This window comes from Mya arenaria, chromosome 10, assembly GCF_026914265.1.
Source record: "Mya arenaria isolate MELC-2E11 chromosome 10, ASM2691426v1".
NCBI classification, from domain to species: Eukaryota; Metazoa; Mollusca; class Bivalvia; order Myida; family Myidae; genus Mya; species Mya arenaria.
Window position 1 is genome coordinate 47,483,941 of NC_069131.1, and position 15,306 is coordinate 47,499,246.

Genomic DNA, 15,306 nt, shown 5'->3' on the forward strand with positions numbered 1-15,306 from the left:
TATCCCAATATAGTGACCCAAACTCACATGAGGAAAAGATTCAGGATCATCCAGTTGCACATATATTCTACCAATATTCGTCTTGTAAGTGACTAGTGTTTAGTTTGACTTTCATACAAATTCAATAAGGTTATTAGTATGTACTTTGATCCGGAAGTTATAACGATTCGAATGGATTTTTGCAGATGGTGCTAGTTTTGGACATCTCTATATTATCGCACAATGATAATCTAAATTAATAGACGTGTTATATCAAAAATCGTTTAAAAAATCCATCAACGGACAATTATATGGACTACGCACAATGCTAGTTGTTATGACTTGACGTGTTGTACAATCAATTTTATTTTCTGATATATATTGCTAGAATCTTTATTATACAATTTAATATTATAGTTTTATTTATTTTTATTATTTTAAGTTAATAATTTAAAACAAGTTCATAAACAAAAGACTATTTTTACAAAAATAGGAAGTCAAATGTAGAAATCGGGATAATAGATTGATAACCAATTTCTTCCGGACCTCCCAATAATACTTTGAAACTTAGTGTTATATATAACCTGTTAGACAGTACGCGAACAAAGTTGTGGTTTCTTCATTATACTATTAAATGTTTAAATGAATAGTTTTGAATATAAAACAAACCTTTTATATTAATCTCTTAAAATTTGTATTTTCCCGATATATCGTATTTTTCTTATTTGCTTTATAAACAATATATATATAATGACTCATAGGTTGCCTTTGAAATTAACATTAACATTATTTGTGAAAACATAAATAGAAAAGTATAATATGATCTATAAATACACAAGCTATTTTTAACCCTGTAGTTGGTTTCCCGCGACATACGGTATGCAGAATATTCATTCTACGCTGCGCTTGCGATATGAATGAATCGATCGATCTATATACAAAAGACGTTTATTAGTAAAGCTTCCCGAATTACAAGACTTTGTACTATTATGTACTTATATTATGATATTGCCAAATCACACCAATAAGGACATGACTACTCAGTGTAACATGTGTTTTTCTCTCATTTTAGCTCATAAATGACCATCTTAAATCAATGGCCATCTTTCTGGGGGTTGAAACTGAATAATATATGAATTCAAAAACGTACTGAAGATCTACTTAACTCTCCTTGTTTTACACTTTGTGGCCACTTTATTTAATGTTTAGTAAACAAGTGCATGGAACTTTCTTGACGTATATATGGTGTAAGAAGGCCGTGAAACACTAAACACTAAACGTTTTATTTCGAGTGCAAATTGGTCAATAAACTATATCCTAGAATTTATATAAATAAATATTTAGTGGTCTCTCACCATTAAACTTATTTTAAGAATAAGAAGGGGTTTATGCGGTAACAGCATTTCAGTCGGATTTTTCATTTTGGCAAATGACATTTCGCAGCAGGATGAATGCTTGTATTAGAAAAAAGGCTGATGTTGCTTTTCAACTCCGTTTACGTGTTTCCATGATTTCATTGTTAGAATCATTATGTAGGTATGAAATAATTATGAAATACGTAATCTGAAAAACTTAACATATAAAAGTCAATCCACATACCTTGATGGTCACCCAGTAGGTTCCAATGTCAATCCACATACCTTGATGGTCACCCAGTAGGTTTCAATGTCAATCCACATACCTTGATGGTCAACCAGTAGGTTTCAATGTCAATCCACATACCTTGATGGTCACCCAGTAGGTTCCAATGTCAATCCACATACCTTGATGGTCACCCAGTAGGTTTCAATGTCAATCCACATACCTTGATGGTCAACCAGTAGGTTTCAATTTCAATCCACATACCTTGATGGTCAACCAGTAGGTTTCAATGTCAATCCACATACCTTGATGGTCAACCAGTAGGTTTCAATGTCAATCCACATACCTTGATGGTCAACCAGTAGGTTTCAATGTCAATCCACATACCTTGATGGTCACCCAGTAGGTTCCAATGTCAATCCACATACCTTGATGGTCACCCAGTAGGTTCCAATGTCAATCCACATACCTTGATGGTCAACCAGTAGGTTTCAATGTCAATCCACATACCTTGATGGTCAACCAGTAGGTTTCAATGTCAATCCACATACCTTGATGGTCACCCAGTAGGTTTCAATGTCAATCCACATACCTTGATGGTCACCCAGTAGGTTTCAATGACACCTGTTTTGTAAGGGTGTTTTTAAAAAAAGGGGTGAATACTGGTTAATTTGTGAAAGGAATAGGACTCTTAAGCACAAAGTTGTGTCTTAATATTTGACTTAGCGACTCAGTTTTTGACCAGAGATTTCCAATGTTCACACTGGTCCGTCTTAGAGATATTGCTGACGAATATTCAGACCAAGTTTCGTTCTGTTATTTTTTGCAAGGGAATATGTTGAAATTAAGTTCTATCATTTATGGGTATTCGCAAATGGTAACGACTAAAAAGAGGTTTTTATTCGCCTTTATTGAATAATATTTACTATTCAAACCCCATACTTTGTGCAGAACCAAGTTGAAATGAGAAGAAAGGCACAATAGATCACTTTAATAAAAAAAACTCGAGCTTGTGTGACGTCATTTGCTAATTAATTAATTTTCAATCGCGTTCAAACAGGCCTTTTTATAATAAAAAAAAATAAAATATTTTCTTCAAGTTAACGACGGGTGATTTTGATCATTAAAATTGCTGCATAGGGCAAAACTTAAATACATTGAACAACAAAAGGAAGTCGAATGTAGAGATGGGGAAATAATAGTTTGATAACCCAACTCTTCCGGACCGCCCGACAGAGTTCCAGTTACCTTTCTATATATACCCTGAATAATAGTATGACTGTTCGTTGTGTTTTCTATATTTAAATAGTCAATGTTTGCGTTTAATTGTAATAAACATGCAAAAATAATAGTCAGTCTGTTTATTTGAAATAGGCATCTTCTTAAAAAATTGTCGTTTTTATTAGTTTATAAAAGCAGCATATTTCTTCATAAATAGTTGTTTTAAGAATGACCATTATTCATGAAAAATGAAAATAAAATAAAATATGATCTATAAATACACAAGCTATGTTTATCTTTATAGTGGGTTTCCCACGACTTAACCGATCGCGTTACCAAAAGTAAATACTAGCTGTTTTGAAGTATGTAGTGCGAAATGCCGTGCGAATGTCTTAATAGTATTACTATCTTAATACTATCATTTAATGGGTAAAAGGAATTTGAGTTGAGTTTTTGTCACTAAAAGAAATTTGGCGTTCCATTAAGCGGTTTTGTAATCTGCTTAACTGATTTTTGATTGTGACCTGCCCTCTTCTAACACAGCAAACACTTTATGTTGGCCCGATGTCTGAATCATTTTCGAATCATCACTTCTCTGAAAGTTTAATGGATACACTTATGACATGATGTATTATAACAAGATTTAAGACAACTGTTGTTTAAATTTAGATATTTGAGCACATCATCAAATATTTCACGTTTAAAAATTAACAACAATGTCGTTAATTACATAGTTAAAAGTATGATGTTGGAAGTCCGAAAACCGATTAATTTATACATGTAACTGGCTCGATGCTAAATGGTAACCGATTCAACCAAAGTGGTAACTCGCTCAAACCTATATGGTTTCCTGTTAAATCGAAGTGGTTACAGGGTAACCGCTTAAATCTAAGTGGCTCACACTAAAACGGTAACCGGTCAAATTAAAGTGACTTCTGGTTCAAATTAAGGTGGTAATAGAACAGTACTAAGTGATAACCGTTTTAATTCTAAACAGTTACGCCGGTGACTTTGTCACGGCGGTTAAATATACAAATATTTTACTGATCAATACCGTGAATGTCCTTGAAATACAAAGACATGAAAGCGGTAAAGAATCCACCGTGGTCCTGCTTCAATGACATAAGTATAAAAGGTCGATGCAAAACGAGCAACTAACAAGAGTCAACGAAAACGTGTCTCAGGAAGGGCTTAACCAGTTTTCGATATCTGGCGATACGCCCATGTGACACTGAATTTGATAATGTGTGAGGAACTAACTGATTATTTCAACTACTCTTGTGTTGTTATGGTCTTACAAAACACGTTCCGTATGGTCGGCACACTTTGTCGGCATTTTCAATTCTAGCGATTTAACCTGTTTTAGTATATATATATTTTTCAAAGGTACGATTCTCACTGCAGCGTGTTCTTGCATACTTTAAAACCCCCATCCTATACCGGAGGTAGAAGGGTCTAGATTTCGTTTAAATCTGCAGAGTAGTCTAATTTATGGCAAAACAAGATATGCCACATAAATGTGACAAATGCCACCGGATTGCCTCGTTGGACAGATAGCCATAGGTATTTGGGCGTGCCTGTACGGATAGCCATAGGTATTTGGGCGTACTTGTACGGATAGCCATAGGTATTTGGGCGTACCTATACGGATAGCCATAGGTATTTGGGCGTGCCTGTACGGATAGCCATAGGTATTTGGGCGTGCCTGTACGGATAGCCATAGGTATTTGGGCGTGCCTGTACGGATAGCCATAGGTATTTGGGCGTGCCTGTACGGATAACCATAGGTATTTGGGCGTGCCTGTACAGATAGCCATAGGTATTTGGGCGTGCCTGTACAGATAGCCATAGGTATTTGGGCGTGCCTGTACAGACAGCCATAGGTATTTGGGCGTGCCTGTACAGATAGCCATAGGTATTTGGGCGTGCCTGTACAGACAGCCATAGGTATTTGGGCGTGCCTGTACAGATAGCCATAGGTATTTGGGCGTGCCTGTACAGATAGCCATAGGTATTTGGGCGTGCCTGTACATATAGCCATAGGTATTTGGGCGTGCCTGTATAGATAGCCATAGGTATTTGGGCGTGCCTGTACAGATAGCCATAGGTATTTGGGCGTGCCTGTAAATATAGCCATAGGTATTTGGGCGTGCCTGTACAGATAGCCATAGGTATTTGGGCGTGCCTGTACATATAGCCATAGGTATTTGGGCGTGCCTGTACATATAGCCATAGGTATTTGGGCGTGCCTGTACAGATAGCCATAGGTATTTGGGCGTGCCTGTACAGATAACCTTCTGTATCTAACATATGTTCATTGAGACCTATCCTACCTTCCCATGAAGTTTGTAAATATCTATAAGTCAATAAGGGAACATAATTTGTTTTATAGACAATTAGTAAAAATCTGTATCCGGGATGTAACTTTCTCATGCATAACCAGATAACCAGGGTTGCATACCGTTCAGGACGAAATGGCCCGATACCGATACTAATACCAACGAAACAATACGGTATTCTCACGATACCAATACCAACGAAACAATACGGTATTCTCACGATACCGATACCAACGAAACGATACGGTATTCTCACGATACCGATACCAACGAAACGATACGGTATTCTCACGATACCGATACCAACGAAACGATACCGTATCCTAACGAAAACGATACTAATACCAACGAAACAATACGGTATTCTCACGATACCGATACCAACGAAACGATACGGTATTCTCACGATACCGATACCAACAAAACGATACGGTATTCTCACGATACCGATACCAACGAAACGATATGGTATTCTAACGATACGATACCAACGAAACGATACGGTATTCTAACGATACCGATTTCAACGAAACGAAACGGTATTAAAACGATAGTGATACTAATGAAACGATACGGTATTCTAACGATAGTGATACAAACAAAACGATACGATATTCTAATGTTAGTGATACTAACGAAACGATACAGTATTCTAACGAAAATGATACTAACGAAACGATACGATATTCTAATGTTAGTGATACTAACGATACGGTATTCTAACGATACCGATTACGATACCAACGAAACTATACGGTATTCCAACGATACCGATACCAACGAAACGATACGGTATTCTCACGATACCGATACCAACGAAACGATACGGTATTCCAACGATACCGATACAGATACCTACCTATGAACTGCAAGACAAAAATTCAGTGCACTTTGCAACAACATGAGCGAGTCCCTTTTAGGTCCCCGATTCACTTCTCTCCAGATCGTTGTATTCCACAATAGATTATAGACGATAAATGTTTTTGTTATTCTTATAATGATATGAACAGCTGTGGAAAGCTGTTATAAATGTATTTGAAATACATAATGTATGCTTACCATGAACTATTTTCATGGTATTCAAATTCGCATTGATTACGGTATCAGCATATATCAAAGTTAATGGTGTTCATTAATCAAGTAGTTTAGACCGGATTAATATCGGAAATAGAAAACTGCTTTAAAATATTAAAAAAAGTTAGACATTGCAAAAAATGAGCATAGAATTATGGACAATGTTAAGATTATGTATCCTCATGCATAACACATTGAATTGGCCATTATCAGGCAGACAAACAACCTTTTAAATGGGTAGAAATTTAAGGAAGATAATATAGTGTGAGGTTATTAATGGAAAGAGGGAGAGGGCTATAATTGATGTTGGCAAAACTCGTGTCCAAATACCCTTGCATATTTGATTCAATGGTTGATTAAACTATTGATTTTGATTCAAAAATTGTGTTGGACTTTTCATTGATATCATTCTCATTGTAATATTTGTTTTCATGCAATAAAACATTATATTAATAAAGAAAAAAAAATACTCAAAAAAGTTAAACTCAATCTCTCAAAGTTAAATTATTGTTGCACTTAACATGACCACAGTACATGTTGCAGGGGCGGTTCCAGGATTCTACATGAGAGGAGGCATAACTGAGGGGCGTTTCCTTTCGACTTGCATCAAAATCTAAATTTATTTGGTTAGAAATATTGGTCTGTGGGGGGATTCTTTCCCTGAATATTTTAACATTTTCTAGTACGAAATGCTGCATACTGAGCTTGTTTTATTATTTTTTCTCCTATCTTGAAAAAAGCGTAACTAGGACGAGTTTGAATGCTGGGATTTTGTGTTTGTAATTTCCATTACATTTATGATAACAGACACATGCCCTCGAAGCTGATGATGACATTGAATATAACGTACTTGGCAAAACTGATATCGACATCGAATATCGCACACCTGAAAAACTGATGACGATACAAAAATACACATACCTGGCAAACATGTGTCGCAAAATGAATGACGACACCAATATAATAACTAATATATAACTTACCTGCAAATTGTTTGCGAAACAAGATATCACGAACTTGCAAAACTGTAAACATTAAAACTACGTACCAGCAAAACTGATGACGACACCAAATATTGCGGCCGAGAAGTCGTAGGAACTTGAAATGAGGCCGGAACGAGAACTAGGCAACCGGAAACGTCTTTCCACTGCCTGAGTGTTGACGTTGTTCACGCCGTTCACAACAAAACCTGTAACCAGAGAAAAAGGTCATATTGTATAAAAAAAAATGTAGACTAAATGTCACACGTTATTTATTTCATTGAAATTATGTTCTATGTAAATTGTTTCAAATCAACCAATCGCAATGTTGTTTTTTAATTTAAGATCTCAGTTTTGATCTGACGTTCTCATTCTAGTTGTTGGGCGGGACTTAATTAACTAATACACATTGTACTACACGTTTTGCTGTGGCACAAAATAAGAGAACTTGAACTACTGCCAAATTAAATGAATCTCATTACCTTGACTGACTGCGAAAACACACATAACTGCCAACAACAGTTTAGGATTGTTGCACTTCTGTAGTCTTTCCGGTTTGCAACTTCCGTATCCGCATTTGACGTCATCATATTTTGCGCTTTCGTCATCATTTTCCGAGCGTGGTGATAGTTGTTCTGTAGACACAGCTCCGTTCACCTCGTAAGATGCACGATTAGCTGCCATGATGTTTGTTTTGTATTGTGTTATATTCTTCCCGAGTAATTGGTGTACACTTCAATCTCAGGTGTCTTGTTCTTGCATGATCCAACTTTCAGTCTTAAATAAAGATAAGGTTTTATTTAATTCAAAGGTTTTGTGGATACATTTTGCCATAGTTGATGCCCAATTCTTACTCATATATAAAATGTTGTATTAGAAAGAATTCGACATAATTTATCATTTTATCCGAATATGAAAGCTTTTTGAAGGTACAAGGATCATCTGCGATATTTCGTTAACAAGGATCATCTGCGATATTTCGTTAACAAGGATCATCCGCGATATTTCGTTAACAAGGATCATCAGCGATATTTCGTTAACAAGGATCATCCGCGATATTTCGTTAACAAGGATCATCCGCGATATTTCGTTACAAGAAGCACCTGTGATATTTCGTTACAAGGACATTCTGAGATAGTTCGTTAACAAAGATCATTGGTGATATTTCGTTAACAAGGATTATCTGTCAGTGATATTTCGTTACAAGGACAATCTGTGATATTTCGTTAACAAGGATCATCCGTGATATTTCGTTACAAGGACAATCTGTGATATTTCGTTAACATGGATAATCTGTGATATTTTGTTGACAAGATTCATCTGTGATATTTGGTTTACAAGGAACATCTGTGATAACAAGGAACATTGGTGATATTTTGTAAACAGGAATCATCTGTGATATTTCGTTAACAACTGCATCATCGGTGATATTTCGTAAACAAGGATCATCGGCGATATTTCGTAAACAATGATTATCTGTGATATTTGGTACATACGGATCATCGGTGATATTTCGTAAACACGGATCATCGGTGATATTTCGTAAACACGGATCATCGGTGATATTTCGTAAACACGGATCATCGGTGATATTTCGTGTCATGACATATAAAAATATCATGCAAGTATCCGTTTCTATCAAAACTAAATATTAAGATATCCAAAAGGCAATATTTTATTTCAAACGACTTAATAAGCTTAAAGATCAAAACTCACGTTATGACATATAATCCTATTTCAATGTGTCTTTATCCACTAACATAGGGTATATGGACGAAAATAAAAAAGAACCAAATACTTTCGCCTTTATACATTTTATAAAGAGCATTAAAGGACAATTTACCAAATGCCATGCCAATTTTACACAAAAAATAGGATATTTGCTCATACATGAATGCAGTTTGACAAAAAAAAAATCAGATTTGAGATAAAATTTTGTCAAAACGAATTAGTTTAACGAATAGAGGTTAAAGAAATAAAAGGTAAATCTTTATGGCTCAGGTTTAAAGGGACCGCATTCACAGATTTTGATTTTGCAATTTTTTTGGAAGTTGGTTCAATTTAAAAAAAAATTCTTACATCTACTAACAAACAACAAGTAGCCTCTGGCAGATACCTCTTTAAACAGAAATTTGTGTGTTTTAGCCCGCAATAACTCCATTTTTCAATGAACATGCTAAAATTTGAACATTTTATTATTTAAACTTTTTAAAAAAGTGATACCCCTGATATAGGTCGGTTTGGAGCAGAATCCCGGTTCTCAAAAAAAATGCCACCCTACCGAACGGGCCATGATGTTTGCATGTTTCGTCATTTCACACAAAATTATTTTCTTTCGATGTCTACCCTATAAAACGTGAACGAGTCCCTTTAAAATCACTTCCTCAAGTATTCAAATATATCTGACTAGATTGTGTATTATGTGGTTTTACACGACTCACCACACCTTCCCTCCCCCACCTTCCAATGACAACAAGAACAAGACACTTTCAAAACATCTGCCTTATTCTGAACTGTATCAGCTTCGTTTAACGACTAAGGATTAAGTATGTACAAATAACAACGGACAATAAGTAATAAATACTGCAGCCGGAGTTATGGTCCCTGTGTACTGCACTTCTCTACAAAGAGATCTTTCTGAATATAAAGTTTGCAGCCAATACCTCAAATACTTTTTTTCAGTAATGCTCCGGACTTAGAGTATGAATATTTTCTATGTCGATCAAGGGCATGATTTGTACTCGGGATAACATGGAGTTATGTAACCTTATTGTGTGAGGTATGAAGTGAACTGAATGAGGTATATTAGTGTAAATCCCAACCTGCCCTTGAACCTGGCACAACCTGCCCTTGAACCTGGCACAACCTGCCCTTGAACCTGGCACAACCTGCCCTTGAACCTGGCACAACCTGCCCTTGAACCTGGCACAACCTGCCCTTGAACCTGGCACAACCTGCCATTGAACCTGGCGCAACGTGCCCTTGAACCTGGCACAACCTGCCCTTGAACCTGGCACAACCTGCCCTTGAACCTGGCACAACCTGCCCTTGAACCTGGCACAACCTGCCCTTGAACTCGGCACAACCTGCCATTGAACCTGGCACAACCTGCCCTTGAACCTGGCACAACGTGCCCTAAAACTTTACCCTATGTGCCCAAGTCAATAAGGCATAATAGTTTGTATTTAGGATGATATGGAGTTATGGAACCTAATTTTGTAATGGTCCTGAACAACTGTGTGAAGTATGATGTAAATCAAAAGAATGGAATTGGAGTTATAAGTAAAAATGCCAACTTGCCCTAAAACCTTAACCGGGCGCCGACGCCGACGCCGACGCCGTGGCCAGTAGTAATGCCACCTTATTTTTTTCCAATAATATTATTGATTTTGGGCGGGGCGTCGTTATTGGGGTGCGACATGACCATGCGCCCTTCCCCTTTGCTACTAGGATGTAGACGAGGAGTGACTAGTATGACAAATAACGATGAAAACACCAAACCAGAAAACAAATTAATACGTAACTTTATAATATAATACTTACACAAAATAATCTAATCCATTCACAAATTACCGTACTGAGTAGAGTACAGGTTTTTTTTAGGAGATTGTACAGTATCTCAAATATTTACTTAATTGCACTTCGCCGCACTCGAACGATTTCATTGGATAAATACACAGTTGTGAACACTAACCTGAAGACATGCCATAAACGATCACTAAATCCAGTTTTGCTCGTGAATATTCGATATTTTTTTTTAATATTTAGCACATTCATACATTATAATCTGATAGAAAAGTACTACCAATAAAACGCACACACGCACAAACAATTATTACGTTAAAAACACACACTATATCCCTACTCTTTATATTTTTGTATATCCACCTTCAATTGCTATCAGACGTCCATGCTGTGTTATTATACTTAAGTTAAACACAAATCTTATTCCCCTGAGTCATTGTTGTTAAATCAACTCCCACCGTGTGTTTACGTCAACGTTCATCGTCCAACACAACACCTGGTTGGCTTCCATGACGATATGTCGGATGACATTTTGTCACAATCATAAATGAAATAGGAATACTAAAGAATACTGGTATTATCACAACTTGATCCTGGTCTCTATTGATTACCACACTCGCTGTATTATATATTGTCACACAAAAACAGATGCTGGGTCTTATATCACGCTTTTTATTTGAATAGATAATATGAACGTGCTATGCTTAACTTGTTGCTATATGTATGAACATTATGAAGGAAGTAATTCACCATGCATATATATGCCAAGAAATGCAGAACGAAAAATATGTGAAATGTCTTTATAATAGAGAGGATACAGGATAAACGAGTAAATTGCCTTAAATCAAAACTAGATGCTGCGCTACATAATTATGTTCATTAACCGACAATGAAATGAGTCTTTACACGTGAACTTCGTATAATAAATCTTTACCATAATTATCACTGAGGTGAAGTGAAATTCTAGAAACTAGGTATTACACACCGATGATACTTAAAATTTTCCCACAAGAAAAGATAATTGAAACATGAAGTTCATGAAGTCCACAAATTAAAACTCAGTCGCCTATCGATTTGTCCGTATACATGTTTGCAGAGGTTACTGTCCTTGATCCAAGCGATAAACCGAATTCAAAACAAAATACGAACACTTCATTTTTATGATAAACAAACGGATGTCGTTTATTCTAAACTCATTCAATACGGTATTTAATCTACAATTGGAATGTACATTTTAAAATACTTTTGTCCTTGAATTTAACAATTACTGACGACATTTTACATAATGCTGAAAGTGTAGTTAGTAGATGTATTTAATAATAAGGTAACCTTCAGTTCTACACGAACAAGGACAAACTATTTAATATGATAGCATTAGTTAATAAACCTAAATAAATGTCAATGGCAATGAAAAGTTGTACTTAATATGTGTAAAACTTATCTTTCGACAATGCAAAGTGTACGACGTTCAAATTCCACACAATCGACAAGTATACGTTACTGTTATAAAAAAGACAATAAAGGTACAGCACTTGAATATACATTTATGAAGAAAACGATAGTTATGAGTTTTATACAAAATTATATAATATTGACAGCTCATTTTTTTTTTAATTTTATGATTTGTAAAGTTGAATTCAATATGCCATCGAAAACCACATTCAGATATTTTCTAAAAGCATTGAAAATTAACGTGCTCACAGTTATTTTAATGCAATTATTGAGATCATATATTTATTTAGGTACCGCCTTTCATGAATCGAATAACAACGGATTGATTGTTCAGATCTTTGTAAAGTTAACAACGTTGTTAACGTCATCATTGTTAACGTCACCATTGTTAACGTCACCATTGTTAACGTTCATATCATTACTGCCGTCTGGATGTTTAATGGATACATTTGTGATCTGCTGTATTTCGAATAAACTCTGATGTTGTAACAAATGTTAAAGCTGTACTTGTTTACATTTAAATATGTGTGCACATTATCAAATATATAGTTCGCGTTAAAATGTTCAAAATGATGTCGCATATCATGTTGTTAACTTTTACCATGTTTTGAACCGTGAATCGCACGATAGTTGATATAATCTAGAAATAATGTAGAGCAAATTCGGACACAAACCGTGATCGAGTAAATAAATATTAGCCTCAAGTTAAGTACTTGATTGTTACGATATATTTGTTAATCACTTGAATGCTGACATATATTGTTTATTATTTATTACCCTTAATATTTTTACGCATTCGTTTATAGGGTCATGTATTATTGTAACCCTGTTAATATAACATATTCTGTTTCGTCAGGAATCTGTTTTATACATGCTTACGACAATAAACACTTATACATTTCTGTCTATCTGCCGTGATAGAAGCCATGCCGTGCATCCATTTTATATCTAGCATATTATTTCGACTTCCTGGCAGCGTTTACAATAACCAAATCCACCAATATTTGAATTAAAACCTGTTTGTTTTTGTCTTACCGTTAGTCTTATACAAATGTAACAGCAATATCCAATTACACACTCATTCCATACGACTATAAAGTGAATCACTGACCTACTTCATTTACACCAATTCTGCGCCTCAAAGGAAAAGTTAAACCAGCTGTGACGAAATTTAAACATGTACTTAAGTTTGTTGTATTAACACAATTTTGAGGTATGTTAGATCTACAGATAACCTTATGAAATTTCCCAGCTTCACAATTCACTGCTTTAAATAAGTGATCACGAAAACATTATTTTACAAATAAACCAGTTTGAAATGACTTCGATTTAATAACATTAAGCCATGTTACACTCGAGTAACTGTCATATGTGTGTTCAGTCAAGCATTGGTTAATTAAAGGGACAAGCGCAACGATTTTTAAACATGAATCTTTATCATTGAAACAATCACATTCGTCACATTTTAAACGAATGTTTTTTTTTTAATGTCTGACCCCATGAAAGTGTACAAGTTCCTTTAGAGCGGCTCTTAAGACGACACGAATTATTCGGCAATCAAATGGTAATGCGCTAATTGTACGAAACATCGAATTACACGAAACTATAACATAAATCATTAAAACATATATTCCTTAATACTAGTATGTTAAAATATAGTTCATTGTATATTGATATTTGTGGTATTGTATGTTTGCAGGCCATGCCGCAGTATGTATAATCGCTATGCCCATACGTAACCAACCCTATTCAACGGGCATCCCTTCTACCTGATGGAATGAGATGGATCAACTAAACTATTCCATGTGTATTGGATTGCAACTATTGGAAATGTATTGGATTACATGTTACCGATGTGTTTAACCATTGAAAGTGTATTGGATTGCAACTATTGGACATGTATTGAATTACATGTTACCGATGTGTTTAACTATTGAAAGTGTATTGGATTGCAACTATTGGAAATGTATTGGATTACATGTTACCGATGTGTTTAACTATTGAAAGTGTATTGGATTGCAACTATTGGAAATGTATTGGATTACATGTTACCGATGTGTTTAACTATTGAAAGTGTATTGGATTGCAACTATTGGAAATGTATTGGATTACATGTTACTGATGTGTTTAACCATTGAAAGTGTATTGGATTACAACTATTGGAAATGTATTGAATTACATGTTACCGATGTGTTTAACTATTGGAAGTGTATTGACTTTCAAGCTACCAATGTGTTTTAATATATGTGTAAGACTTTTAAAGGTGTATTGAATTGCAAGTCACCGACGTGTTTATCTATTGAAAGTGTATCGGAGTGCAAGTCACCGACGTGTTTATCTATTGAAAGTGTATCGGAGTGCAAGTCACCGACGTGTTTATCTATTGGAAGTGTATTGGAGTGCAAGTCACCGACGTGTTTATATATTGAACGTGTATTGAAGTGCAAGTCGCCGACGTGTTTAACTATTGGAAGTGTATTAAAGTGCAAGTCACCTACGTGTTTATTTATTGAAAGTGTATTAGAGTGCAAGTCACCGACGTGTTTATCTATTGAACGTGTATAAGAGTGCAAGTCACCGACGTGTTTATCTATTGAAAGTGTTTTGGAGTGCAAGTCACCGACGTGTTTATCTATTGAAAGTGTATTTGGCTACAAGTCGCCAACGTGTTTAACTACTGAAAGTGTATTGGAGTGCAAGTCACCGACGTGTTTATCTATTGAAAGTGTATTGGAGTGCAAGTCACCGACGTGTTTATCTATTGAAAGTGTATTGGAGTGCAAGTCAGCGACGTGTTTAACTATTGAAAGTGTATTGGAGTGCAAGTCACCGACGTGTTTATCTATTGAAAGTGTATTGGAGTGCAAGTCACCGACGTGTTTAACTATTGAAAGTGTATTGGAGTGCAAGTCGCCGACGTTTTTATCTATTGCAAGTGTATTGGAGTGCAAGTCGCCGACGTGTTTATCTATTGAAAGTGTATAGGAGTACAAGTCAACAATGTGTTTAACTATTGAAAGTGCATTGGAGTACAAGTCAACAATGTGTTTAACTATTGAAAGTGTATTGGAGTGAGAGTCACCGACGTATTTATCTATTGAAAGTGTATTGGAGTGCAAGTCACCGACGTGTTTATCTATTGAAAGTGTATTGGA

General features: G+C 35.5%; 1 protein-coding gene across 4 annotated transcripts in view; it reads right to left on the reverse strand.

Moving 5' to 3' along the window:
- Positions 1–15,306, reverse strand: part of LOC128206567 (solute carrier organic anion transporter family member 4C1-like) — a 35,699-nt gene that overhangs the window by 8,438 nt on the left and 11,955 nt on the right. The window contains exons 1-3 of one of the 4 annotated variants that reach the window (XM_052909133.1): positions 13,187–13,479; positions 7,657–7,951; positions 7,243–7,383 (exon numbers count right to left, since the gene is read on the reverse strand). In XM_052909133.1, the coding sequence (XP_052765093.1) occupies positions 7,243–7,383; positions 7,657–7,858 (343 nt within the window). In that variant the 5' untranslated portion in view covers positions 7,859–7,951; positions 13,187–13,479. Of the gene's footprint in view, positions 1–7,242; positions 7,384–7,656; positions 7,952–10,717; positions 11,342–13,186; positions 13,480–15,306 lie in introns of those variants that run through there. The other 3 variants (XM_052909136.1, XM_052909132.1, XM_052909135.1) reach the window with 3 other exon arrangements.